At 39.7% G+C, this 25,206-nt stretch overlaps 3 protein-coding genes across 4 annotated transcripts; all 3 read right to left on the reverse strand.

Moving 5' to 3' along the window:
- Nucleotides 1-3,899: 3,899 nt before the first annotated feature.
- On the reverse strand, nucleotides 3,900-11,599 carry uroc1 (urocanate hydratase 1). 2 transcript variants are annotated; one of them, XM_062444263.1, is made up of 19 exons: nucleotides 11,409-11,599; nucleotides 10,671-10,801; nucleotides 10,042-10,135; nucleotides 9,877-9,936; nucleotides 9,642-9,770; nucleotides 9,491-9,552; nucleotides 9,278-9,344; nucleotides 8,823-8,966; nucleotides 8,632-8,720; nucleotides 6,836-6,898; nucleotides 6,559-6,738; nucleotides 6,366-6,463; nucleotides 6,194-6,266; nucleotides 5,689-5,878; nucleotides 5,505-5,603; nucleotides 5,278-5,377; nucleotides 4,731-4,812; nucleotides 4,508-4,607; nucleotides 3,900-4,388 (listed from the first exon to the last, which is right to left on the reverse strand). In XM_062444263.1, the coding sequence occupies exons 1-19, from the start codon at nucleotides 11,532-11,534 to the stop codon at nucleotides 4,248-4,250; spliced, it is 2,028 nt and encodes a 675-aa protein (XP_062300247.1). In that variant the 5' UTR covers nucleotides 11,535-11,599; the 3' UTR covers nucleotides 3,900-4,247. The 2 variants fall into 2 exon arrangements, with proteins under 2 accessions (XP_062300247.1, XP_062300248.1); XM_062444264.1 differs by having other exon boundaries at nucleotides 10,671-10,752; nucleotides 11,409-11,549.
- A 1,149-nt stretch (nucleotides 11,600-12,748) lies between these two features.
- chchd4b (coiled-coil-helix-coiled-coil-helix domain containing 4b) lies at nucleotides 12,749-17,709 on the reverse strand. Its single transcript, XM_062443181.1, has 3 exons — nucleotides 17,583-17,709; nucleotides 13,676-13,774; nucleotides 12,749-13,585 (listed from the first exon to the last, which is right to left on the reverse strand). The coding sequence occupies exons 1-3, from the start codon at nucleotides 17,707-17,709 to the stop codon at nucleotides 13,227-13,229; spliced, it is 585 nt and encodes a 194-aa protein (XP_062299165.1). The 3' UTR covers nucleotides 12,749-13,226.
- Nucleotides 17,083-23,071, reverse strand: sec61a1a (SEC61 translocon subunit alpha 1a). The gene is made up of 12 exons (XM_062415473.1): nucleotides 22,950-23,071; nucleotides 22,237-22,304; nucleotides 22,066-22,131; nucleotides 21,246-21,324; nucleotides 21,008-21,139; nucleotides 20,812-20,921; nucleotides 20,145-20,298; nucleotides 19,866-20,026; nucleotides 19,524-19,721; nucleotides 19,111-19,302; nucleotides 18,938-19,014; nucleotides 17,083-18,205 (listed from the first exon to the last, which is right to left on the reverse strand). Exons 1-12 carry the CDS (start codon nucleotides 22,954-22,956, stop codon nucleotides 18,019-18,021), a joined length of 1,431 nt encoding a protein of 476 aa, XP_062271457.1. The 5' UTR covers nucleotides 22,957-23,071; the 3' UTR covers nucleotides 17,083-18,018.
- Nucleotides 23,072-25,206: the final 2,135 nt, after the last annotated feature.

Here is a 25,206-nt window from a genome sequence, read left to right on the forward strand (position 1 = left end):
AAGCAATCAAGAAGTTACTAAAAGCTTGGAAATGTAGCTAAGGGTGCATCAGAGGATAGCATGGCATTAGAGTGCACAGAGGATGCCAAGAAACCACTCAAATGTGACATAGAGGAAAAATGAAATGCTTACAATCACAGTTCATTTGTATTCTGTGTATTTAAATCCATTTATTTGGAGCTAATATCACAAGCAAGGTTGAAACAACAGACATCCAGTATACCAAGTTTTGCTCATTTAATGACATTTTTATCATTATATTACTTTACAAGATTTATGCTTGATGTATGCTCTAATACTAAATTAGAAAATGAGTCATGATGATGAGTTAATACAGAATGTATCATGAATTCCAATAAATAGACAAGTCACTATATGAGTTAGGGTTAGGGTTGAAGTTAAAGGGAAAGTGATTAGTTAAAGGGAAACTTTGGTATTTTTCAACCTGGAACCTATTGTCCCATCTTTCTGTGTCTAATGGGAATAATTTTTGAAATTGCTAGCATTGAATTGCTTCAGCTAGCAGCTATGAAACGGGTGCAATGTAATCCTTTGGGACAATAGCACCCTGTCAATGTATGTCCACTAAAAGTGCTTGTTTTTGCCACTGTCTGGCTCTGTGTCAAGTGTCAACATTATGGACACACATAAATAAAATGTTTTTCTTTGCCTTTCACTTGATCCAGACTGTTTATTATTAGGGCCCGAGCGGCGACTGCAAGTCGCCTGGCGAAAGCCCTATTGAAATTCGTTCATGCCCCAACGTGCAAGTGACCCCAAAGTGCAAGTGACCCCAAAGTAATCAAGTAATCAAGTAATCATGTGGTATGGAAGACCCCAGGGGAAAAATGCTATATTGAAATTGTAATGTTTATTATTATTATTATTAGGGCCTGAGCGGCGACTGCAAGTCGCCTGGCGAAAGCCCTATTGAAATTCGTTCATGCCCCAACGTGCAAGTGACCCCAAAGTGCAAGTGACCCCAAAGTAATCAAGTAATCAAGTAATCATGTGGTATGGAAGACCCCAGGGGAAAAATGCTATATTGAAATTGTAATGTTTATTATTATTATTATTATTATTAGGGCCCGAGCGGCGACTACAAGTCGCCTGGCGAAAGCCCTATTGAAATTCGTTCATGCCCCAACGTGCAAGTGACCCCAAAGTGCAAGTGACCCCAAAGTAATCAAATAATCATGTGGTATTGAAGACACCGGGGGAAAAATGCTATATTGAAATTGTAATGTTTATTATTATTATTATTAGGGCCCGAGCGGCGACTGCAAGTCGCCTGGCGAAAGCCCTATTGAAATTGTAATGTTTATTATTATTATTATTATTATTATTAGGGCCCGAGCGGCGACTGCAAGTCGCCTGGCGAAAGCCCTATTGAAATTGTAATGTTTATTAGGGCCCGAGCGGCGACTGCAAGTCGCCTGGCGAAAGCCCTATTGAAATTGTAATGTTTATTATTATTATTAGGGCCCGAGCGGCGACTGCAAGTCGCCTGGCGAAAGCCCTATTGAAATTGTAATGTTTATTATTATTAGGGCCTGAGCGGCGACTGCAAGTCGCCTGGCGAAAGCCCTATTGAAATTCGTTCATGCCCCAACGTGCAAGTGACCCCAAAGTGCAAGTGACCCCAAAGTAATCAAGTAATCAAGTAATTATGTGGTATGGAAGACCCCCGGGGAAAAATACTATATTGAAATTGTAATGTTTATTATTAGGGCCCGAGCGGCGACTGCAAGTCGCCTGGCGAAAGCCCTATTGAAATTGTAATGTTTATTATTATTATTATTATTATTAGGGCCCGAGCGGCGACTGCAAGTCGCCTGGCGAAAGCCCTATTGAAATTGTAATGTTTATTATTATTATTAGGGCCCGAGCGGCGACTGCAAGTCGCCTGGCGAAAGCCCTATTGAAATTGTAATGTTTATTATTATTATTATTATTATTATTAGGGCCCGAGCGGCGACTGCAAGTCGCCTGGCGAAAGCCCTATTGAAATTGTAATGTTTATTAGGGCCCGAGCGGCGACTGCAAGTCGCCTGGCGAAAGCCCTATTGAAATTGTAATGTTTATTATTATTATTAGGGCCCGAGCGGCGACTGCAAGTCGCCTGGCGAAAGCCCTATTGAAATTGTAATGTTTATTATTATTAGGGCCTGAGCGGCGACTGCAAGTCGCCTGGCGAAAGCCCTATTGAAATTCGTTCATGCCCCAACGTGCAAGTGACCCCAAAGTGCAAGTGACCCCAAAGTAATCAAGTAATCAAGTAATTATGTGGTATGGAAGACCCCCGGGGAAAAATACTATATTGAAATTGTAATGTTTATTATTAGGGCCCGAGCGGCGACTGCAAGTCGCCTGGCGAAAGCCCTATTGAAATTGTAATGTTTATTATTATTATTATTATTATAAGGGCCCGAGCGGCGACTGCAAGTCGCCTGGCGAAAGCCCTATTGAAATTGTAATGTTTATTATTATTATTATTATTCTTCCGACATTTCGTGCCCCAATTTCGCCCCTTTCCCAAATGCGAAAATGCTTATACTTTTGCACGGATGTCCGGCCTCATCCGAAATTCGATATTTTTGGGTGGTCGCACATGGTCGACGCAGAATGGCGGAATAGCGCCCCCTACAAAGTCCAAAAATGCCCATAGGGAATTTTGCTAACTTTGTCCTATGCTCACAAAATTCGGTACACATATGTATTATACCCACATATGCAAAAAAGCCTCATGACCTCAACCCAACAGGAAGTCGGCCATTTTGGTTTTGATTTTTCCCCGCCTAAAATTAACTCCTCCCACAGCGTTCGCCCGATCAAGTTCAAATTAAGTACGCAACATCTCCAGACCTAGCTGAGCTTAAGTTGTGCTCTGCGCATCCGTAGGTCAAAGGGCGTGTCTGCCAGGGCTCAACTAACTTTGGCGTGCTCGCCATGTACATACGAGTGGCTCTCACGCCCACATACTTCATCCAATCAGCTTCAAACTTGCTGGACATGATGATGGCTCCGCCCTGAACGTCCCGATATATTAACTTCCCACGTAACTCATAGCGCCCCCCGGTGGTAACAGGAAGTGAACTTAAATTCATGAAATATACTAAGTTGACCCCATCAACTTCATTCCACTTCTTAAACATGCAGAACCAGTTGGTGAAGCTACATTATGAACACTGTGAAGCTACGAGTAATGGCGTCCCTGTGGGGGCGTGGCTACCATCAATTCCTCGCCATGAAAATACGTTTGGCTTTTTGATGGCTTTATTGAACACGTATCATCATGAAAATTGATACACAGGTCCAGGATGGAGACCTCTTCCATCTGATAGGGGTGTCGCTCATGTCGTCCCCTAGTGGAAACAGGAAGTGCCATTTTTTGCATCAACATTGTCCGATTTCCACGAAACTTCACATGTGTGATGAGGGACTGACCCTGAACACACCTGCATGCATCCCATTACTGCCCCCTGGTGGATGAACCATCAACCTCTCATAACTCCTTCATGCTTTGTCCAATTCACTCCAAACTTCACATGACTGATGAGTTGCCGCCCTGAACACACCAGACCACACCAGACCATATGTGTAACTACCTGTGACTGCCCCCTACTGGATGAACGAAACATTGCATTTTTGGCCTCCTTCCAGGTTTTTTCTCACTTTCTGCTTCACGCCACAGCCCCGCCATGCCTCAGGCCCCGCGGTGGCATGGGTGAGCGAGGGCCCGCCATCGCCGCTTGCGGCTTTAATTTAACTTTTTCTCCATATGATATTTTCCATTATGTTATCAAACATATGTGTCAATGTCACTGACAAGTTGATTAACATCACTGGGCAATTATTATTGTAGATTATTGACATATATTACACATGACTCATATAGGTTTTATAATTTAAACAAACTTGCAGTTTAATTTTCAGCACAATAACACAAAGAACATATTCAAGCAGATTAAACTATTAAAACAGCCTATCACAATAATGAAGCTTCTGTGTGCATTCTGCGTATGTATGGAAGACAACATACAATATGTAACATCACTGGCACTGATTGGTTAACTAGTACTGACCAAATATTTAGATTTAGACAGATTTTCAGTATTTTGAGTTGTCTTTGTGGTTGATTTCTAGTAGTCATTTCAGCTGTTGCATCAGGTGTCAGCTGCAGCTGCAAGTTTCCTTTGTTGTGTGTCTGTAGCTGACTGTTTCTGTAACATAAGCTGAAGTGTTGGCTAGCCCTGCAGGGCACGGTCCAGCACATGCTCATCCTTTACAGGGAAAGGCATGGTGACACGCAGCTGCCTGTGCTCCTCCATGGTGCGCTGGATGGTCTCATATGCATTCGAGTTTCCCGACCAGCAGCGACGAGCCACCTGCATCACACACAATCACACAAACCAGAGTAAATCAGATGTGATCTGTAATCTGAGCAGACTGTAAATAATAAGTGAGGCTGGAAACAAGCAAGCTGCTCTTCTTTGTACACTCTCACCCCATTAGAGACGTCCCAGTTGAGCATCAGAGTGGCACGCTTTGCTGCCCCCTCTGAGCCATCCAATAACAAACCAAATCCCCCATTTGTTACCTCGCCCCTACAGAGTGAGACATAAGATTAAGTAAAAACACAATGAATAAATATTTAATAAACAGCTCTGATGAATCATGATCAACACTCAGACAGATCAATCATTAACTGGAAAACCAGCCAGCCGTACCAGCCAACACCGCCGCCGTTATGCAGGGCAACCCATGTAGCGCCCCTGAATGCATCACCAACGAAGTTCTGGACCGCCATGTCTGTAAGGAAGAGACAAAGTTATTTGTCACTGTGGTTTGAATTTCAGTAATTCCTGCAGTATTTCTGGTTAATATGAATGAAAAGTGACGCAGGAAAGCCGGAATCAAAGAAAAGCAACCCAGATTATGAGCGTGCGGGCAAAGCCACAAGCCTCAGTCACAGCTATTTTCATGTCAGCACTAACTACAAACAGATGCTGCGTGGACTGTGGGATTGTCATCTTGTGTCTCTTACCTCCTCAGGATTTCAATCATTATCTCAATATGATGTAAATATTAAATCAATCACAGTCAGCGTGTCTTCTTTTATTTTTTTGTCAAAACCACGTTATTGTTCTTGGATAATGAGGCTGAAAGCAGGGGTTTGTTTCTGTCAGTCTAAAACTGGCAAATTAGCATATTAAACAGATTTTATTAGAAAAGACCTCTATTGAGCCCCACCACAGTGAACTGCACATATTATACCTGCACAGAAGGCAGACCCATCATACACATTAGAGGTCTCTCTGAAGGGGCTGTCTGTGCCACTAACGTCATGATGGTCTCTGCTAATTACCACAGGAGCCTGAGTAAGAGAAACAACATAAGACAATGTCAGCTTATAAAGGTCGTGGGCGGATGTTCAAACATCCATGAAAACATGAAATATGCAGACAAAGGTGAATATGAAAGCAGAAAGTGTATTATCTTACTGAAACTTTTCCATCTGCGACAGCCTGGTTGATAGCCAAAGCAATGGAGACTCTTCCTTTCTGGTCAGAGTAGAGGATTCTGGCTTGGGATCCCACAACCTAAACAAAGAGAAAACACACAGAAGTAATCAGCATTTACAGCTTTCTCTTCATCAGATTTGCATTTAGTTAGAAAGTTATCGACCATTTTGTGTTTTCCAGCCTCTCTGATCCAGCGGATGTTGTCATTGTACTGCTGTCTAATGCGATCAGACACATTGGCACTGATTTCCTCCAGGATGGTAGCAGCAATGTTGTCAGTTACAGTGAGATCTTGGGGGTTGCCAGATGTGCACACCCAGCGGAAAGGCCCGAAACCCAAAGAGAAAATGTCTCTGGCAAAGACAGGATAAGGAGAAATCAAAAACTATTCATCCCAAGAAGAAAAAGATCTGATCTGAGGTTCCTAGATTTACATGTTGATAAAATAATCTTAACTCTGGCCTCACTTACTAGCTCTCTACTAGATTTCCCCCCAGTGAGATCTGGTTAAAAGCTCTAGATAAAGCTAACAAGTGGAGCTTTACTTCTAATTACTTAAAAAATGAACTTTTACTCTCTTGATTTTCAATGTTTTAGCTGCCTAAAGCCTGTGTTAGAGTTCTAATGCAGGATCAATGCTACATTGAATAAATAAGAAAATATCTCACCCCATAATGTGCTGGACATAAGAAGGGTAACGGAATTCTGTTGGTCTTCCACCAATCTTTTCTACCTCTGCTCCTATAAAAACAAGAAACCCAAACCTCATTGTAACTCTGACAAGGAGTGAATGGCACATCTGTGTTTATTGTGTATGTTTGTGCGCATGAAGTCACTTACTGGCTCTCTGGGCCTCCAGGAGAAATGCGTTGCCATAGTCCCAAAAGAACATACCTGCATCAGACAGCTTGTTGATGGCCTTAACATGTCTTTGGAGGCTGTGATTATACGTAAAACATATGTTATGTCAGCCTATTAGACCCACATGTGGCAGAAAAATATACTAAAGCAAAATTTGTGGGATTAAATCCACCTTTCTTGGACCATAGTGCGGAAACGGTTGGGATCAGTGGACATGAGCTGATTGGCCTGTTGGTAGCTGAGCTGGACCGGATAGTAGCCCCCATTGAATGGGTTGTGAAGGGAGGTCTGGTCTGAACCCATATCCACCAGGCACTCACCTGTCCTCTCATACTCCAACAGCAGCCTCTCCCTGATTAGAAAGGTAGAAAAGTGGGAGATTTAAAGATGGCGTGACAAAAAGAAGGGTCTGTCACTGTATATGCAAGCAAGATGTTTTCACCTCTTACCATAAATCTACAATGTTGCCATGGTAACCCAGACTGAGGGGAGTCTTTGAGCTCCTGGCCTCTCTGTAAGACACACACACACACACACACACATATACGAGTTATTACTGGATCTCACAGTAGACGGGTCATTTTATGGGATACAACATCCTGTATTTTCTGTGGGATTTGGTGCCATTTTTCCTGAGTATGAAGCATTTGCTAAGATGTTGAATATATTAACAATAGACTCGTATGAACATAACAATTTACTTATTAGGGCCCGAGCACTGACCAGTGCGAGGCCCTATAGTATCTGTCCTGATTATTATTATAGTTCCTATAAAACAAACGCCTTTTTGACAGCCTAAACGTGCCCGTAAACCCACCAAAACTTGCAATCATGTCCGATCCGGCGAGAAATTTGATATTTTAAGGATTGCTGAAATGGGCGACGCAAAATGGATCAATAGCGCCCCCTAGAAAATTTTAAAAAACGAGCCCCTCGACTCAGATTGACGTAGACAAACAAAATTCGGTAAACACATGTATCGTGTAAAGACGCACTAAAAAGTCTCTTGGACCCATGACGTCACTCCAACAGGAAGTCGGCCATTTTGAAAAATATGTGCGATTTTGGCGAACAAACTTGTCCTAGGGATTTCATCCGAACGACTTCAAATTCACTCAGAATCATCTTGAGACATTGGAGATGAAAAGTTAAAAAAAAAACTTTCTGATTAGGGATTCGGTTTAGGCGTGGCGGTGCCGACAATTTCCTTCACCATTCCATCCTTCGCCAAAAAGCAGGAAGTCCTTATAACTCCTACAGACAGTCCGATCTACACCAAATTGATCACGCGTGTTGAGGGTCCCGCCCTGAACACGTCTATGCATCAATACTGTGTCATATACACAGCGCCACCTAATGGACACAGGAAGTTAGCCTCATATGACAAACATTATCCGATTTATATGAAATTTACAGGATGGCTACTCCACATCATACACTACAACACGACATATAATTGGTGGGTGATCTCTAGCGCCACCTACTGGACACAGGAAGTCAGCCTCATATGACAAACATTATCCGATTTATATGAAATTACAGGATGTGTTCTCCACATCACATACTACATCGTGACATATAATTGGTGGGTGATCTCTAGCTCCACCTACTGGACACAGGAAGTCAGCCTCATAGGAAAAACATTATCCGATTTATATGAAATTTACAGGATGTGTTCTCCACATCACATACTACAACATGACATATAATTGGTGGGTGCTCTCTAGAGCCACATAGTGGACACAGGCAGTGATATTTCACCACATCATGCGACGTCAAATAAAAGCCTGCGAATGAAGACGTCTACCTGCGCGCCCTCCGACTGCGCCACAGCTCGACATGCATGGGGGGGCGAGGGCCCGTTCATCGCTGCTTGCAGCTTTAATTTTACTTTATTTTCATGGCAATTTATAATTCTACTCCACTACATTATAAGGAGAAACATCTTACTTCTTACTTCACAATATTTATTTCACAGCTGAAGTTAGCAGTTACTTTAAAAATGAAGATCTTACACATATTATGAGCTTATAAAATATGATGCAGTGGTATAGATTGAACTGCTTTATAGTATATAAAATAATTAGCTAACTGCAACCAAAAAAGGTCCAGTCATACCAAAACCATCATGGCCCCTGGTATTAGTATTAGTATTAGTGACAGTATTTGGTAGTAGTAGCAACAACTTTGTAATAATGATTTTGACATTCATGATTAATATTAATAATAATTTCCACTCTGTTACCTGATGCGTTTAATGCATTGATCCAAACTACTTGTGACCTCCATCAGCCAGCCCTGCTCGTGTCTCTTTCTTAGAGGAGCCTCGTCCACCTGCACAGAAATCCAGTTCACACCATCAAATCGACATACAGTACTTGCTCACTTCTTGCTCAGCAGTGTGTACTAATGGAAAAAGCCTAGATACCAGCTGACCTCTGCAATCACACCAATACAACCGGCAATGACGGCAGCTTTAGCCTGAGCTCCACTCATGCCCCCCAGGCCAGAAGTCACAAGGACACGACCCCTCAAGTCATCAGAGCCCAGGTACCTCCGGCCCGCATTCAGCACAGTCAGCTACACAGAAAAACACAAGAAAACAAATAAATAAAACAATAAATACTTCCTAGTAGTACAATGTACACTAATTGTCCTGATTTAAAGCAGGTTTTATACGTCTTCGAGGTTTGAGTGTTCAACCAAAATGTGATTTTCCCTGATCAGATTGTTTCATGTGAATATTTTAGAGGCCTGCTAAGATGATACTGCTGAGCGTGTAAAAAAAAGTATAATTGTTTCTAACACAGAAATCATATCGTAATCCTTATTTGTATGAGAGAATACTTGTGTGTGGTTTGTGTGTATTTTGTTTGTTTTGTTTTACAAACCATAGTGCCATGAACAATCCCTTGAGGCCCAATGTAGCAGTAGCTGCCAGCTGTCATTTGACCGTACCTGAAAATACACCACAGAATACACTGATTACATCTCACACCCACACAACAGTTTAAATATGGCAACATTTTCTTGTATAATCAACATTCTACCTAATAGCAAGTAATGGCCAATACCAAGAAATAAAAACACCTTAAAAAGCTTACATTGACACACCGAGAGCAAACATCTTCTCATAAGTCTCTCTGGAGGAGTAATTTGGAATAACCTGAGAGAAGGAAAATCCTGTCACTCTCGGACGCATGTGGACTAAAAGTATCAGTTTATGAGGTCAGTTTATACGTGTTGTGCAGTTACCATGCCGTTGGTGATGATGGCACGAGGTGAGGAAGGCAGGCTGGGGAACAGGCCCATGGGATGACCGCTGTACATGACCAGAGTCTGCTCCTCTGTCATCTCACTCAGGTAATGCATCACGAGGCAGAACTGCACCATCACACACACATAAATCATTATTATTTTGTCTATTTAGACTCTTTACATCATCATTACCAAAGCTGCTGGACATAACACGAGTAAACTAAGGACCTACTTGGGCCCAGTTACTGAACACCTGTCCATTCCCTCCATAGGTGACGAGCTCCTGGGGAAACTAAAATATGAAGAAAAATAAGGCTGTTTTAGAGACAACAAGTCAAACAGAAGAATTTACTTAGGATGCTTTTCTTAGTTAATACAAGCTATGGAAGAAGCTCACCTGAGCAACTGCTGGGTCCAGGTTGTTCATGATCATGAGCATTATTGAGGCTGCTTGACGTGTGCGGCATGGGTACTGATCTATGGGGTATGCTCTGGGGAATAAAAGGACATTTATCACATCAGTCCAAGTAGGACTGCAAGCAGCAAAACTCCTGAATGTACTGAATCAAATAGAGTTAGATTGAGATTATGTTCTGTTTTTTTTTCTTTCATAAGTTACAATCTTGTGTAAACACAAATAGTTGGTGATGTGTACATAACATGCAGCAGGAATTGTCATATATCAACAGGTCAATAATGTTGATTGATATTGTACTTTTTTTATTGTACTCTTTTATTTTATTTCAAGTAACATTTGCCAAACTCACCTTTTCATTTGCTGTTAATGTCATCATTGTTGGTAAAGTGTAATGGCCCATTGCAAATACGCTGCCTTATGATATAACTTTGCTTTAACTTGTAACCAAGAGACCAAATTTGAAGGGCTACTACAGAGGCTGTTTATATTAAATATCAAGTTCAAAAAAGGGAATATCAGTCCATGTATATTTATCCCATTTATTTAACTCTCACATATCCGTTTGGATATACCACATGGTCTTGTCTTTCATCATCTGGTTGCCTCACCTCAAGCGTAACGTGGGGCAGAAGCGGTACATGTAGATGTGCCCGTACTGCCGCAGCTCTTGAGCAAATTCAGGTGCAAGTTCTGCGTGGTGGGAGGGGGGGAAATAACGCAAAGCATTTCTCAGTGCCAGCTAGAGGGAAGAGGCATTTAGGTTAGTGAACACAATATAAATCAGTGTCTCAGTACTGTCAGACAGACGTGAGCAGATTTTGTACACTGACAGGCTTCTCCTAACATAACAGTTAAAAGCTCGCCTGTATCTCTCTTAATTATTGACTGAAGCCTTTGGTCTGAGTTTGGGCAATCATTTAAGGGCCTTAGAGAATAATCAATTTTTTTAGGTCAGCACATGATCCAACAGTGGTGATGCAATAAATCAGAGTGCACATCATGGCATAATGCCCATTGTCTAAGACCTATACAGTAAAAGAAAATACACTTTTTCCTTTTGATAGTCATTTTACAGTTTTTACTGCAGCTCAGCTGGTCCATCTACAGAGCTGTCCATACTATTAGACATTTAATGTCTTCATTATAAACCTTGTTAAGTATTTTGACTTGTTATAGTGATCAACAAGTATGATTAGTACTGATGATGTCACTATTCTGGTAAGTTTTGAGCTTGAAATAAAACACTACACTTGTGCTATTTATTATAAAATTATAAAATCTAACTGGACTACTGGTACATTATAAATCACTTTGTGATGCACTATATTGTTACTATATTTACTCACCCGCTCCTCCTCTGCTGTAAGGTTTGGGGTCCGGACAGGTGCATGTGGCACATTAGGGTCTCTTCCCCGGTTAGGAGGCAAAGGGTCCAGCGGTAAACCATTGCATATCTCCTTTAAAGTTGACATCCTGCTGTGTATTTTCTGTCACACACTTGAGTAGGGATCTGGACTGGAGATGGACAGGCTACTGATACCCTCAGTACAAATGATGTCTATGGAGAGAAATGACTTCGATAGCTACCAGTGAAGATTTAATCACTCTTCGCCTCATTGTCCCATTGGCTTTTGGTCGTCTTGGCCCTTCTCATTCCACCAATAGTATGCCGTAGATAGTAAATGTTGTTTGGTAATTATTGATTTCTTGGGTTGTTTGAAGTGGAACATGCTTTAGTGGACAAACAGTGCCACAGAGCTCTGACCGCTGAAGCCTCAACATGTAACACAGATAAATAAATGTGCACGTCAGAACCTTTGGACAGGTTGCTGATCCATGGACAACAAGTCCTCATTACTAACAAAGTCTTGTGTTTTAATAAGTTTTCAAAGCAGGAGACGGGCAGGGAAGCTCAGTGAATGGATGTGAAAATATATTAGTAATTAAAAGAACAAGCAGAGTAGCCTAAATGTACGTGATCCAGTGGAAGACATGGTTCAGATACAGCAGTTCTGAGGTATTTTACTGTTTGTCACACTTAATAAATGCCTTCAGACTGACCATTTTATATGTATTTGGTGTTGCCTGAAGTTATGTCAAACCGCAATGTCTTGGCTATTTTGTTACCAGCTATCTTGGCTCAATTGTTGAGTGTTTATGAGATCAAATAACATGATCAGGATCTCATAGGCATCCAGGAATTGAGCAAAACTAAGCATGTGAGGGGGGAGCACCTCTCCAAGCTTTGTCAGAGGGGAGGCCCACAGTCTCAGATTTTGGAAAACCCCTGATCTAAACCATATCACCCTTCAAAAGGCACAACAAAATAACATCTAGTATGTCTCTGAACAAATGAAAACTAGTTCATTTGTTTGTATCCTAAGTAAATTACATTTTAACTGCTTACTTGTAGGTTGAGTTATAACTGAAATAGTCTAAAGGGAGCAGTGATATTCTGAGTTGTTTGTGTCACTCATTAATTTATCAACTAAGTTACCATCTGCTAAGTGCTAATGATGCCAACACATCTGCAATATCATCAGTACAGTTCAGTTGTAGGAAACTAATACAACAATAATATCTCACCAAAACAGTTTTATTATAAAATTTTCAACAATGTTCACTTCAAGTGAGGTAAAGGTTTCAAGTTGGGTTATTAACTAGCAGAAGAAACAAAGTCCAGCAGGACAGAGGACAACTGTGGAAACACACTGATGAATATTCAACACAAGAAAGTTGCATTTATCTTTAGTTACACGTCATCCCTCGCACATCAGCAAATTACTAACAAACGTTGTATAGCTCATAATGTATATGTAAAATGAAATACACTTCACTTCAGTATGAAAATAAAAGAGAGAACGGAAATGAAAAATGTTCAAGTATAAAACATGAATTTAACCGTAGTCTTACAGTTTCAGAGCGTTTTATGATAAATTAGAGCATAGTCTAGTGGTTTATCATGAAACTAATGAAATAAAAAATATCCACTTTACACCTCAGTATGTATGCTCCACTTGGTCCTTTCAGTTGTTGAGTGAATTAATTTGTAAATCTTGTTTTGCCTGAGCCAAAGCGCAGGACTGAATTTTTTTAATTTTTAATTTTTCTTGTTCATAAATATAATGTTTTATAGCCTTGAGGCTCAGATTGAGAGATGCTCATCATGAGCCTTCCACTGAGCTCTCTGTGTTGGGTTGTATGGGATCAGAGTCTTGCACAGGGGCAGATGTTGAGTTTTCCTCTGATGTTTCTGCAGGGGCAGAGTTTTGTGAGGCTTGCTCTGTTTCAGATGATTTTTCTTCAGACACCTTGTCATCTTCTTGTGGGTAGAGCTCTGGGTAGCGCTGTATGCACTCCTGCATGGCCCTGAACTGCTCTAGGCACTCAGAGCCCTTTACCTCCTCCTTACTATAGTGGAAACAGGAGAAGGCATCTTTAAATTCACTCCCACAGGGACCACTGGCCATCCCCCCGAGGCAGGGACAGTTCCAGTTGATCTCCCCATTGGGAAGAATCAGACCTATGATAGGAGAGGAGATTTACATTAAAATGCAGGGAAATAAATGTTGGGTTTCAAATGTAACCAGAACTACAGTGTGTAGTTTCTCACCTCGCTCCTCATAAGGATCATTGGGATCTTCCTCTACAAGCTCAGCATTGCTGGGTGTTGCATGATCCTCTTTGGTGGCAAAGATGATACGGTCTTTACCTGTTGTGTGAAATGTGGAAGGACAATTCAAACAAATCATCAGTGGTACGTAGTATGGAACCATGTCTATCTTATGTTGCTATAATGACATTAAATGCACATACTGGATAGCTTAATATAAAGATGACAATAATCACACTATTTCTACAGATGCAATCTTTAAATCATCTTGTAGAAAATGTGTCTGCTGAAAAATAACAAAAAACACAAAGTACAGATGTACGAAAGAGATGTGTGCAATTTAGAAGCAGTGCTGCCATTAAACACAAGTTCAATTTTTAACTGTATCCGTACAATGTAACTCTGTGCATATCTTGATCAAAATGTATCAATTACCAAATGCAAAGGATCTTTATCAAATTGCTCAGGTCATGTATTTGTTTAAAAGAAAAACGAATTTGAGCTAATACATTTTGTTTTGTTTCATTTTAAACCTCAAATGTGATGTTAAAACTCCAGTCAGTCAAGCGTTATTTATTCATTTCCTTGAAGATCTGCTGGTGCATCTTCTACTCCTGCTGTCTTAAGTGTGCACTATATGTGTGTGTGTGTGTGTAAGTGCAGAGTTTTAGACCCAGCACTTGTTCAAGCAAACTCAAACATGTTATTTAGTGCTGACATTTTTAGTTGACTAATTGATTTTTCAAATGATAGCGAATAACAAACCATTATGGACAGCTGAGGTCAGTTATTAAGCAAAAATGCTAAAAGGTTTTGCCTTCCAGTATCTCAGAAGTAAGGATTTTAAGATTTTCCTTGACTTCCTTATAAATGATTGTTGGACAAAAGAAGACATTTGAAAACATTTTCTTGGGTTCTGGGAAATTTTGATGGGATTTTTATTTTATTATTTTGTGACATCTTACACAAGAACAAACCCATTAATTGAACAAATAAAATCAAAGGTTACTTTGAAAAATTTATAGAGCACGAAAGCATGGACACATTTCCTCGTTGCATTTGAACAAATCTCATGAATAAGACTTATCCACCAAAACCAAGACAGTGAATAACTAAACATACAGTGGTGACAGACATTTTAATCTTAATGTGACTTACTATAATAACAGCCACGGTAAGGTTATCATGTTGCTGGTCAAGGTTAAACACTGTAAACTTTCTGTTCACAGACAGACGCTAGCAGCTGCAGGTTTTAATAGTCTTTAATATTCTTATAATAACGAAAAGCGTGTTAAGGCACTTTTAGTTACTATCTTTTTTAAAAGTATAATAAACTTAGGTGTTAGCTTCCCAGATGAGTTAGCCAGGCTAGCACATCATGGTTACCTTCCTCTCTGACAGAAGTCATTTCTTCTCGCTGGATCAGATGAAAATCCTGCTTTTTATATTAATGCAGCAGCTCACAGAAGATAACTCGACACATGACACAATAATATGTGAAGATGAGACAGGTTTCAATCAAGCATCAAAAAACGTGTTTCACAACTATCCTTGCTGTAACCGGTATGCGCATATAGTCTTCTTCTTCTCTTTTCCGGTTAAGCCAAAAAAAATTGTCCTAGGATGGCGAAGTCATGACCCGCCCTCCTCTGCCTCTGATTGGCTAGTACTCGTTGCTTTCGTTAATTGGGTTGGTTATGTTTTAGCATGAGTAGTGTGATTGGTTACGCTTAGGGTAAGATTATTACGATAAACCAATCAGAGGCAGAGGGGGGGCATGCCATGACTTCGCCATCCTAGGACAAAAAAACATATCGTTCCAGTAGTGTAGAGCTCCGGGGAACAGTACCGCCTCCTACAGCTCAAAACCCTGCATGGAAAATAGCAGACCTCCACAAAATGATGCTCGCCAAATTAAGTTTGTAAAGAAAGGAGACAATCCCGGTATGAACGATTTTTCTCAAACCCTAACTGTACATTATTTACAAATTATTTCACTTATTTAAAAAAAAAAATCCAACAAAATGTTGAAAAAAAAAATTTGATTCAGGAGATAACAATCCAATACAACCCTATAAAAACTTTTAGACCATCTTTAAACATTACATTTAGGGATGGGAGATTGGGATCCAATTAATATTACAATGATAATAATAATAATAATAATAATAATAATAATAATAATAATAATAATACAATTTCATTTTATACACAATAAAATAAAACCACAGTGTATTTAGTCACATTAAAAGCAGGACAAACAAATACCATCTGTTCTCAGGCACTGTAGATCAGCAGTCCTCAAACTATTTCACAACATAAGTTTGACCTCCATTTAAGATTTTGTCTCAAGGGTCCCCATCTGCTAAGATTTTATTTATTTCCTTCCTTTTTTGCTGGGGATCCCTGGAACCCTCTCAAGGACCCCAGACCACACTTTGAGAACCACTGCTGCAGATCACATATGTATTGAGCAACAATCTGTCTAGAGAGAGAGAGAGAAAGGTAATATTTAAAGATCCTCTCCAGACACATTTTTAGACATAAAAGTACTTCTCTAACATTCAAAAACAAATTTAGATTAAAAAAAAGGTTCAGTTTTAAAACATTTAAAAAATAATTACCAATATTAAAAAATCTTAAAATGACCTCATTGTCAATTAACTGCTGGACACAAGTTGTCTCCTATTTCACTGAAAAGTCTACTGTCAGAGTTTGTACACTGGAGGTTTCAAGTATCCACATCACACTTGTGTACTGGACCATGATTGGCTCCAAACTAATTATCACAAATCATGCTCAGGTACACGTGTGAGATTTAAGGTGAGCACTGAATAACTTTCCTCCTTCTGGTGACAAACTCTGCACAGACTGTACATAATTCTGCACATTGAAGCTCAAAATGAAATCACAATATAGAAAAATATATTTTTAAATGGAGGAGGGATTTAATTAGTGCCCTTGTAGAAATAGTAGTAAGTCCTATCTTAAAATTGACCTCTGAGCTATTGTATTAGATTGCAATAGATAGATTCAAAATACTTATTTACTGTGGCCAAACTATTTGAACTATAACATTTTTTTACATGATTTTCCAGAATCTCATTTGACTAAAGCTACAAAACTGCATGTGGTGTACTGACATCAAATGTAATGTAATGTAAAAACTCCAACACCCTAGAGAAGTAAATAACAGAGCAGTGTGCAACATAGCCAAGAGACATCACAACATGTTGTCCAAGTACAAAGATCGCATCATATGAACACCAAAAAACCCCCCACAAACATGCCTCACTGCAAGAGACACAAACCCTTACTGAACCCAAAACCCTCAGAGGACATCCATGTGCTTCTCTTTATTCCTCCTGGACACTTCAGTACAGAACAAGTAAAACAGAAGATTTAGCCTTTTTCCACAAAAGGTTTTTATTGAGAATGTTTTCTATACGTTTGTTCTGAAATGCATTTATTTTTTACATATTCAAAAGACTTTATCTTACACCGAAGACAAATTCTAAGTTTTTCAATGAATGGCCTATGTACAGAAAAATCATAATTCATCAGGTGTGAAAAAGTGATTAATATAAGTATGCTTAGAGCAGACAATTAAAAAAGAAACCAAACAAAACAAAAAAATTCTTAGGAAGCGGGCAACAAGAATGAATGTGACTTATGAGTTAATACTGCAGCTCCCAGGGAATGCCCCAGTTCCCCAATTTGAGCTCCACATCGTCTTCTTACAAGATGTTAAGTTAAAAGCTATCACACAGGGTCACAAATCAGGAAAATTACAGTACTTGACTCAGCGTCTGACAGTTCAGCTTCTGGTCCACACCTTCACCAGATTGGCAGGTTAACAGAAAAATAAAACAAAGCTGAAAGGACAATGTATAAAGTAAGATAACACCAAACAGAAAGCCGAGTGCTTCTATGCACACAGCAGGCAGTTGACTGCCATCATCCAAGTCGAGTATGCCTGCATACTGAAGCGCTCTCTTGTCAGTCTGGAAAGAAAAAGGACCAAACTCCCGCATTCTTACACAAAGGAAGCCTTTAAGCGAACCTTGGGGAGCTTTAATCTTGAGTCAGTTAGAAAATCCCATGTACAAGTACAACTGAAATGTCTGTGTTGCTTTGGAAGATATGTGGAGGGAGCAAACGGTTTGAATGTCAACATGTAGTTCCACCACCTCGCAACGCCTCATTTCAGCTGAGAATCCTGAGAAGAGACTTCTCAATCGTCCTGAAACTGGAGCGCTGATGATGCAGGGGCTTCACACATAGATGTAAAATAAATGCAAGGTTGGTGATCCTAATAAAAGTTGGTGAGAATGTTGGCTTTTCTAGAAGAGCAGGGCCCCCATGCTGCCTACTTCGCTCTGTTCTTTGACAAAGATCTCAAAGTACTGATAGATGATGGTAACAGCCAGCAGGATACCGGTGCCAGAGCCAATGGCTCCAAGGAAGTCAGCCATCACTGATAAACCACCGATACACAGTCCGCCAAAAGCAGCAGCAGTGGGAATGTACCTAGAGGAGAAACAGGGAAATTGAGAGGAAGGTCAATACCGTACATAAAATTTAACACAGACATTCATATATTCATACATTAATAATGAATGCACAGTAATTATTAGCCTGTGCTTGCTGTGGATGCACACTCAAGTGAGTGAGTTATAAACAACTTACGAAAAAAAAAAAAAAAGTAGTCAAACACTTAAAATGCTGTCCTATTTGTAATGTGTTTAGTATACCTTGATAAATAAATATGTTCAGCACTCTGTGACTTCAGTGTGCTAAACATTTATTTCTTGACTTAGAGTGGCATTATCAAGGACAAAAATGTTATAAATCAAAAGAGGGCAGATGTACTGTAATGCAAAAGAGAGGATTTGAATGTGCCTTTAAGATTAAACACGTACATCCCTATGACACATTTTTAAATGCAAAATACTTGACGTAAACCACTTTGTCATAACCTTAAAACAATTGTGAACAATGACTGGCATTGTCAACATTAGTCAATGTAAAGCAGGTGAGTGAACCTAAAGCTAATGTCACAATGCAGAAACAGCTGAACCCAACACTAGGTATTTGGTATTAGGCACTAAGGTATTAACAGGGTATAACTTGAGATGAGATAAATAATATGACAACTTGACTAACAGTAGTTAAAGCTTTTAACCATAACTAACTGACGTTCCATGTTTTGTTCGTACGCAAGTATATAAAAATAAACCAAAATGGCCTTTTGGATTTTACCTGTTCAGTTCATGGACCATTGAGGTTTCTCTGTGTCCCCTCATCACCATCTGCTGCTCCTTCAGCTGTTTTGCCACCTGGAGGATGATGATGAAGAAGAAAAAAAGCTCTAAAACACAGCCTCTTTGAAATAAACCATTAACACCACCTGCTAGAAAGCAGTCAGGACTTACATCTTTAGCAGAAGAGCCTGAGACTTCAATCCAGGTTTTGGAGAAAAAGGCACATGATCCGAGCATGAAGACAATATAGATCATGGCATGGACCGGGTCATCCAGAACGGACCCAAATGACTCAGGAGGAGAGAGGTAGTAACAGAGTCCACCCACGGGGTAGGCACGGGCTGGACCACCAGATGTTGTGTCCTACAAACATGAGAAAATAGAGAATATAAACTTTAGGGGGCAAACCCCACAGCTGGAGGCCCAGAACTTATGATTTCCAAATTCTAAATATGTTATTTTAACAGTAAAATGAAAAACAGAGCACTGTATTGATGATGAATATGATAGGGACTCTTTCTTAAAATAAATTAGAAATAACTGAATTCAAAACAGTGAAATGTTGTGTTTAAATGTATACTTACAGACCAAGTTCCAAGCAGATTCACCAGGAAATTGCCACTGAAACGTGTGGAAAGCATCTGGGAGATAACATACAAGTTGGAGACCAAAGCAGACTGCAGGATGATGGGAATGTTGGAGGTGTAGAAGAGTTTGATGGGGTAGGTGTTGTACTGGCCACGGTAACGAGCTGACTTGATGGGCAGATCCACCCTGAATCCCTGTGAGAAAAGTCAAGTATAAAAACAACCGTAAACAACTTATCAGTCCCCCTTTTCAGATATCATTATCTTATCTGTTAGTAATTCAGATTTTAAACTTCAAATTTAATGTGAATGGCACCAACAGAAAGACCAGCAACTAACCTGAAAGTATATCACTACAGCAAAGACAAATACTGTGGCGATGAGGTTCATGAGGTTTGGTAGGTTCTGTCTGTAGAAGGCCTCTCTCAGAGCACGCACTTTGTCTGTCCTGGTAGCCAGCAGATGGAAAAGAGCAATGATTGCTCCTTCAAACTCCGTTCCTGGAGACACAAATAGTCACAAAATTAGGCCCATTTCTTGCAGACTTCGATGACTACCATAGCATGCATATTTATTAATCAAAATCACACATTCACCGACATCTCTGTGATCTCTTACCTCTGCCAGTGTTCACAGTCGTGGGGCTGAAAGCCTTCCAGACAATCGTCTCGCAGATGTTGGTTGCAATGAACAGTGATATTCCTGAACCGAGACCATAGCCCTTTTGGAGCAACTCATCCAGCAACAGCACGATCAGCCCGGCCACAAACAGCTACAGAAGAACACAACAGAAACAGTCAGATATTGACAAAAGTATTATCTTCTAAGACCAATACTTCTTGTTCCACTGGTGCACAGCAAGTAAACTCAATCTTAATTAACCTGTTTGATATTTAAGTCTAATAATAAGCAAGAAGTATTTTAACCTTAGTGTATCTCTCACACTTCAATCAGTCTACATTTTTAAGCTCTTTAATTCAATTACAAACAAATGTTTGATAATGACTAGTTTCACCTCAACATCACTGTAGGGTTTAAGTCTGTGATAATAAAACATCAATCTTTAACTTTAGCAAAGCAAAGAAAAATGTACTAATGTAAGTACTAACTAATGTAGGTACTAATACAGGTGTCTTAGCTCCTGTCTCTTTAAGGCCCCGCTCCTCATGATTTGTTTCCTTTATGTCATTTTCTACTTACACTTTCATTGTATTTGAAGTGAGTGCTGAAAGACCCACATGTTCAGATTTCATATTTTCAGTAATTTAGATCTGCCTGTTCTCACCTGAATGATGATGAGAAGACAGATTCCAGCACCCATCTCTGACGGATCTCCATACATGCCAGTCATCACATAAACGATGGCCTGACCAATGGTGATGATCATTCCAAACACTGAAATACACCAACAAGGGTTAGATGATCCTTACTTGTGAATTCTAACCATATGGTCATAACTTGCCTGATGATGGCTTTCTTACATTTCTGAGCTCCGTTGAAGAGGGCTCTGTCCTTCGGTGTGTCTCCAACTTCAATGATCTTAGCTCCAGCTAGCAACTGCATGATCAGGCCTGAGGTGACAATAGGCGAGATACCCAGCTCCATCAGAGTACCTGGAGGGAAATATTCAGATTAGGGCATACCTGCAGCAGAGCACAAATATACTTCACTGCATTTATAATATTATAAATTATATATGTATATTAGCAAGACAAATACCTCTGTTGGAGGCCAGGATCACTCTCATCCAGTAGAATGGATCTGCAGAGTCTGAGGACATGATGCCAAACAGTGGGATCTGTGGGAAAAGTGAAAAGATAATGTTCATGCTACACAAAACTATTTCAATTTTACTTAATTAGTATTTTAATTTTAATAGTTTAACAGCTTTAACACACATACTTCTAAACAGTTATCTGTGGTGCCAATTTCCCTGCCGGTGGTTAAGTCATGATTAGTCCTAAAATTATTAATTTAATTGATGGATTGATCAAAATGTATCATTAGCCGTTTTAATAAGAAAGAGTTGCTTGCTTTTCTCTGTTTGATATTAAACTAAACTGACTTCTTTGAGTTTTAAGTCAGACACAGTTTTCATATTTGAAGCATTATTTTAGGCTCTGATTATTAATGATAAGCTGCTGTCAAATGTTTGAATATTTTATACATAAACAGAATACTCACAAATTGAAATGTTATTAATGAAAATAATGGTTCCACTTATTCATAATGGTGATATTACATGAGTAAAAAAGAGTGAAGCTTGTAGTTTATCAACAGTTTATGTTGTGTTTTAATTGTGAAATGGTCAACTTTGGTCAAATGAATAACCTTAAATTTCTCCTCAGCAAAAACAAACTTAACATTTATTAAAATGTTGAATTTCCACAAGCCTCTGACAGGTAAATGTTCAAATTCACCAACCACCCAATAGTAAATCATTATTCTTTATCTGAAATCTATCGAAAACTCATATTTTACCAGCTTTTGGCTTGTGCTAATTTCCCATCTAGGTACAAAAATACATTATGACACTCACCTGGCAACACACCAGGAAGATGAAAAGAGTGATGGCTGTCCATAGCACCTTCTCCCTGAACTGGATCTGTTGGTAGAAATAATTACAAGTTTAACATCTGGTAGCTAACAGGTCTACTATTACCAAATGCAAATGTACTTGTAACAATGGGGATATATATAAAAAGCTCACCTTTCTTTCAGGTTTTTGAATCTCTGGCAGCACTGCACAGAATGGCTTTATCACTTCCAAGAATTTGACTGAAAACAAGCAAACAGGAGGGTTTCAGTGATGTATGTGGAGATAGTAGCTGGTCATCAGTAGGACGTGGCAGTGAATGGGGGGCGGACTCAACACTACAATATACATGAATCAATATCAAGCAGATTTAATGCTAAATAAAGCATTTTTGTCTCACAGTAATAGTAGCTATTGTGCTAAACCTTTATATGACACTTGTCACACATTTCTTGTCAGCATTAGGCAGATGGTAGTAACGCAGGCTCCAGATAACAGCGGCGGTGTTATGCGTCGTCATCACTAGACTTGTCAGTGTCTTTGAATGAGTGGCTAACAAGTTAGCTTAAACATGTTTCCACCCGGTTTACACCAGCGCGGCGCTTCTGGGATCTCACTAAAGCCAAAAATACAGCTTACAAGAATACTGACTAACTGTTTAACCATTGACAACTTATTTATCACAAAACGGGCCAAACTGACACAAAAGCAACTCTCAACCAGTTCGCTAGTTAGCAACGTAAGCTAGCATGCTATCAATGGCAGCGCTACTACGTGACCATTAGCTGAATAAGTTGTCAAAAAACAATTAAAACAGCATTCAAGAGCTTGCTCTACAGATTACAGCTAGCAGTCTCGTACAAGTCTTGTGCACAGGTGATACTCACTGCCCATGATGTCCCGACTGTTCTCTTACGAGCTGCTTCACAGGGAGAAATCTGACTGTACCTCTCCACTGACTGAGCCACCGGCAGGCGTCGAGCAGGAGGAGACACTGTAGAGACACGTCACCACTACAGTAAGCACACACCATATTTAAAGAGGCAGACACAATGATCCTCAATGATGATAATAATGGATTTAAAACAGCTAAATATCCAATTTTACAAGGCTGTCTTAAAATAACACTCAGGGGCCAAAAATAAGCAATGAAATAGCTCCATAACCATTGCTCCTGTACATACTGGCAATAGGAAGATCCTTTCATAATGCTCAAAACGGTCCTCCTTTGTGTAAAAATGTACTTAAAAGTTTAGCCTATCTGAAGTTAATATGAAGGTTCAGCTGTCCAAATTATTCAAATCACGTACATTAAAGGAAAAGCCTGAATAAATTGGTTGACAGACATAACAAATACAGACAGGTTCACTGCATGGTACAATTAAGCAATTAACATCCAATCATAGCTCTGCTGCATGTATAAAAATGCTGAGCAGGCCCAGCTGATTTGGATTTTTTTTATCAAGATGGCGAAATGAAAAGATCTGAGGGACTTTGAAGAGATGGCAGGAGCCTCAGTTACAAAGACTGGTTAGTGTTTTAATAGGAACAGTGACTAAATCTGCATTTAGATCTATAGGGCATTACTAGATAAGGTTGAAAAACTGTGGTTGACAGTGCACATTTGATGACTGTGATGTTTTTACATTAGTTCGATAAGTAAAGAAACACAGAAGAACGACTCTTTGTCATGTGAGTGAGAATGTCAATGCATGATGTGATCAGACTGTGTCAGCACAGTCCGTTGACAATTATATAGAGGGATATTATAATAGGGTTTCAGTGCATAAGCCCCTCATTACAAAGATGAATGCACATTTGAGATTTAAGTAGTGCAAAAACCACAGACACTGGTCTAGAGAGATGTGCAAATCAATACAAAGTTGTTCTGAGTGACCACCTTTACCCTATGGTGAAACATCTCTATGCTGATTGGAGAGGTCTCTTCCAGGATGACAAAGCCCCCATCCAGAGGGCATGGGGTGTTACGGAATGGTTTGATGAGTATGATGTATGTGAATCATAGACTAATATTTGTAGATATCAAGGCTGTTGCTATGATTTTTTTTTTTTTTTTTTGGGGGGGGGGGGGGGGGGGGTCATCTTAGTGGTCACCCACTCCCCTAATGGAGCTTTAAGGGGTTCCAAACAAAGCTTAACGGTCAAAAGTTGAAGGTCCCACTGTCATTCTTCTTAAGCTCAATGTACAAAACACCACACACAGTAAACATGAAAAAAGTATTTGATAATTAATTACTCCTTCAAGGTACTAAATAATGTATTTTTTTTATTTTATTTTATTTTTTCTACTTTATTAATGACATAACTACAAACTGAAATCAATCTAAAGTTAAGTTCTGACAGCAAGCAGAAACAAATATATTATATACAATATATACAAATCTGCACCACACATGAACTCACAAACAGACTGTAGTCAACAGGAAATGGTTGGGCCAAGTTCTCGACTCTGATTCAAATTGCAAGACCTGTACCTTTTAAGAATCCAGTATCCAGTATTTTATCATAGAAACTTGGACAAGGACTCACCAAATAATACATATATTACCCCTAAAGCCTCTGTCTGGCATAACAAAATGTGATTGATAGGCAAGAAAACTATCATGTGGGAGAAACGGGACAGATATGGAATCCATCTTGGTGGTGATTTGGTTACGAGTAAAGGCCATAAATTCATTTGAACATGTCTTTGAATGTTATGAGGGATTATAATTTCTGTTCTGTTGTCATGTCAATACTTTTTTTAATACCTTACTTTGAGAAATGGAGCTTAGCAAAAGTTCAGTCAGGAAGTCACATTCCATCCCATCATTCTTATCTTTCACGCTTACTCACTCTATTTCCTAGCTGTCATTGCTGGAGGTGTAGACTGAGAATCAACTGTTCATCACCTTGTCACATCTATCTAATAGCACAGTGACACACCTTTATTGTTAGGCTGTCATCTGTTGCTGTCTTTTAAAATATGCTTCTTTCTCTGCATTTGTCAAGCATGCAGCTGTTATGCACACCACTCAACCTGCCCATCTCCGCCCAGTCTCGGCAAGATCATCAGTCTCATCAGAAGTCATCAGCCACCACTACCACCAGTGTATGGACTCCATGGAGGATCTATCTGCTCAG

This window comes from Scomber scombrus, chromosome 3 (genome assembly GCF_963691925.1).
Source record: "Scomber scombrus chromosome 3, fScoSco1.1, whole genome shotgun sequence".
Lineage (NCBI taxonomy): Eukaryota > Metazoa > Chordata > Actinopteri > Scombriformes > Scombridae > Scomber > Scomber scombrus.

Bases quoted from the DNA above. Each gene is read 5' to 3' on its own strand.
- sec61a1a (XM_062415473.1), bottom strand. The intron at 22,132-22,236 runs GTGAGCTTTTTA...TTCTACCAACAG, and splicing joins TTCAAAAACCTGAAAGAAAG to ATCCAGTTCAGGGAGAAGGT. The intron at 19,015-19,110 runs GTAAGTCCTGAC...ATCATCCTCCAG, and splicing joins CAGGCTCTTCTGCTAAAGAT to GTGGCAAAACAGCTGAAGGA.
- chchd4b (XM_062443181.1), bottom strand. From the start codon at position 17,709: ATGCGGGAGTTTGGTCCTTTTTCTTTCCAGACTGACAAGAGAGCGCTT. The intron at 13,775-17,582 runs GTGTTATCTTAC...TTCACACAACAG, and splicing joins AGCACTCGGCTTTCTGTTTG to GTAAAGACCGTATCATCTTT. The intron at 13,586-13,675 runs GTGAGAAACTAC...CTCCTATCATAG, and splicing joins TGATCCTTATGAGGAGCGAG to GTCTGATTCTTCCCAATGGG.
- uroc1 (XM_062444263.1), bottom strand. From the start codon at position 11,534: ATGTCAACTTTAAAGGAGATATGCAATGGTTTACCGCTGGACCCTTTG. The intron at 6,464-6,558 runs GTGGATTTAATC...GTATAATCACAG, and splicing joins CGCACTATGGTCCAAGAAAG to CCTCCAAAGACATGTTAAGG. The intron at 5,879-6,193 runs GTGAGATATTTT...TGTCTTTGCCAG, and splicing joins TATGTCCAGCACATTATGGG to AGACATTTTCTCTTTGGGTT.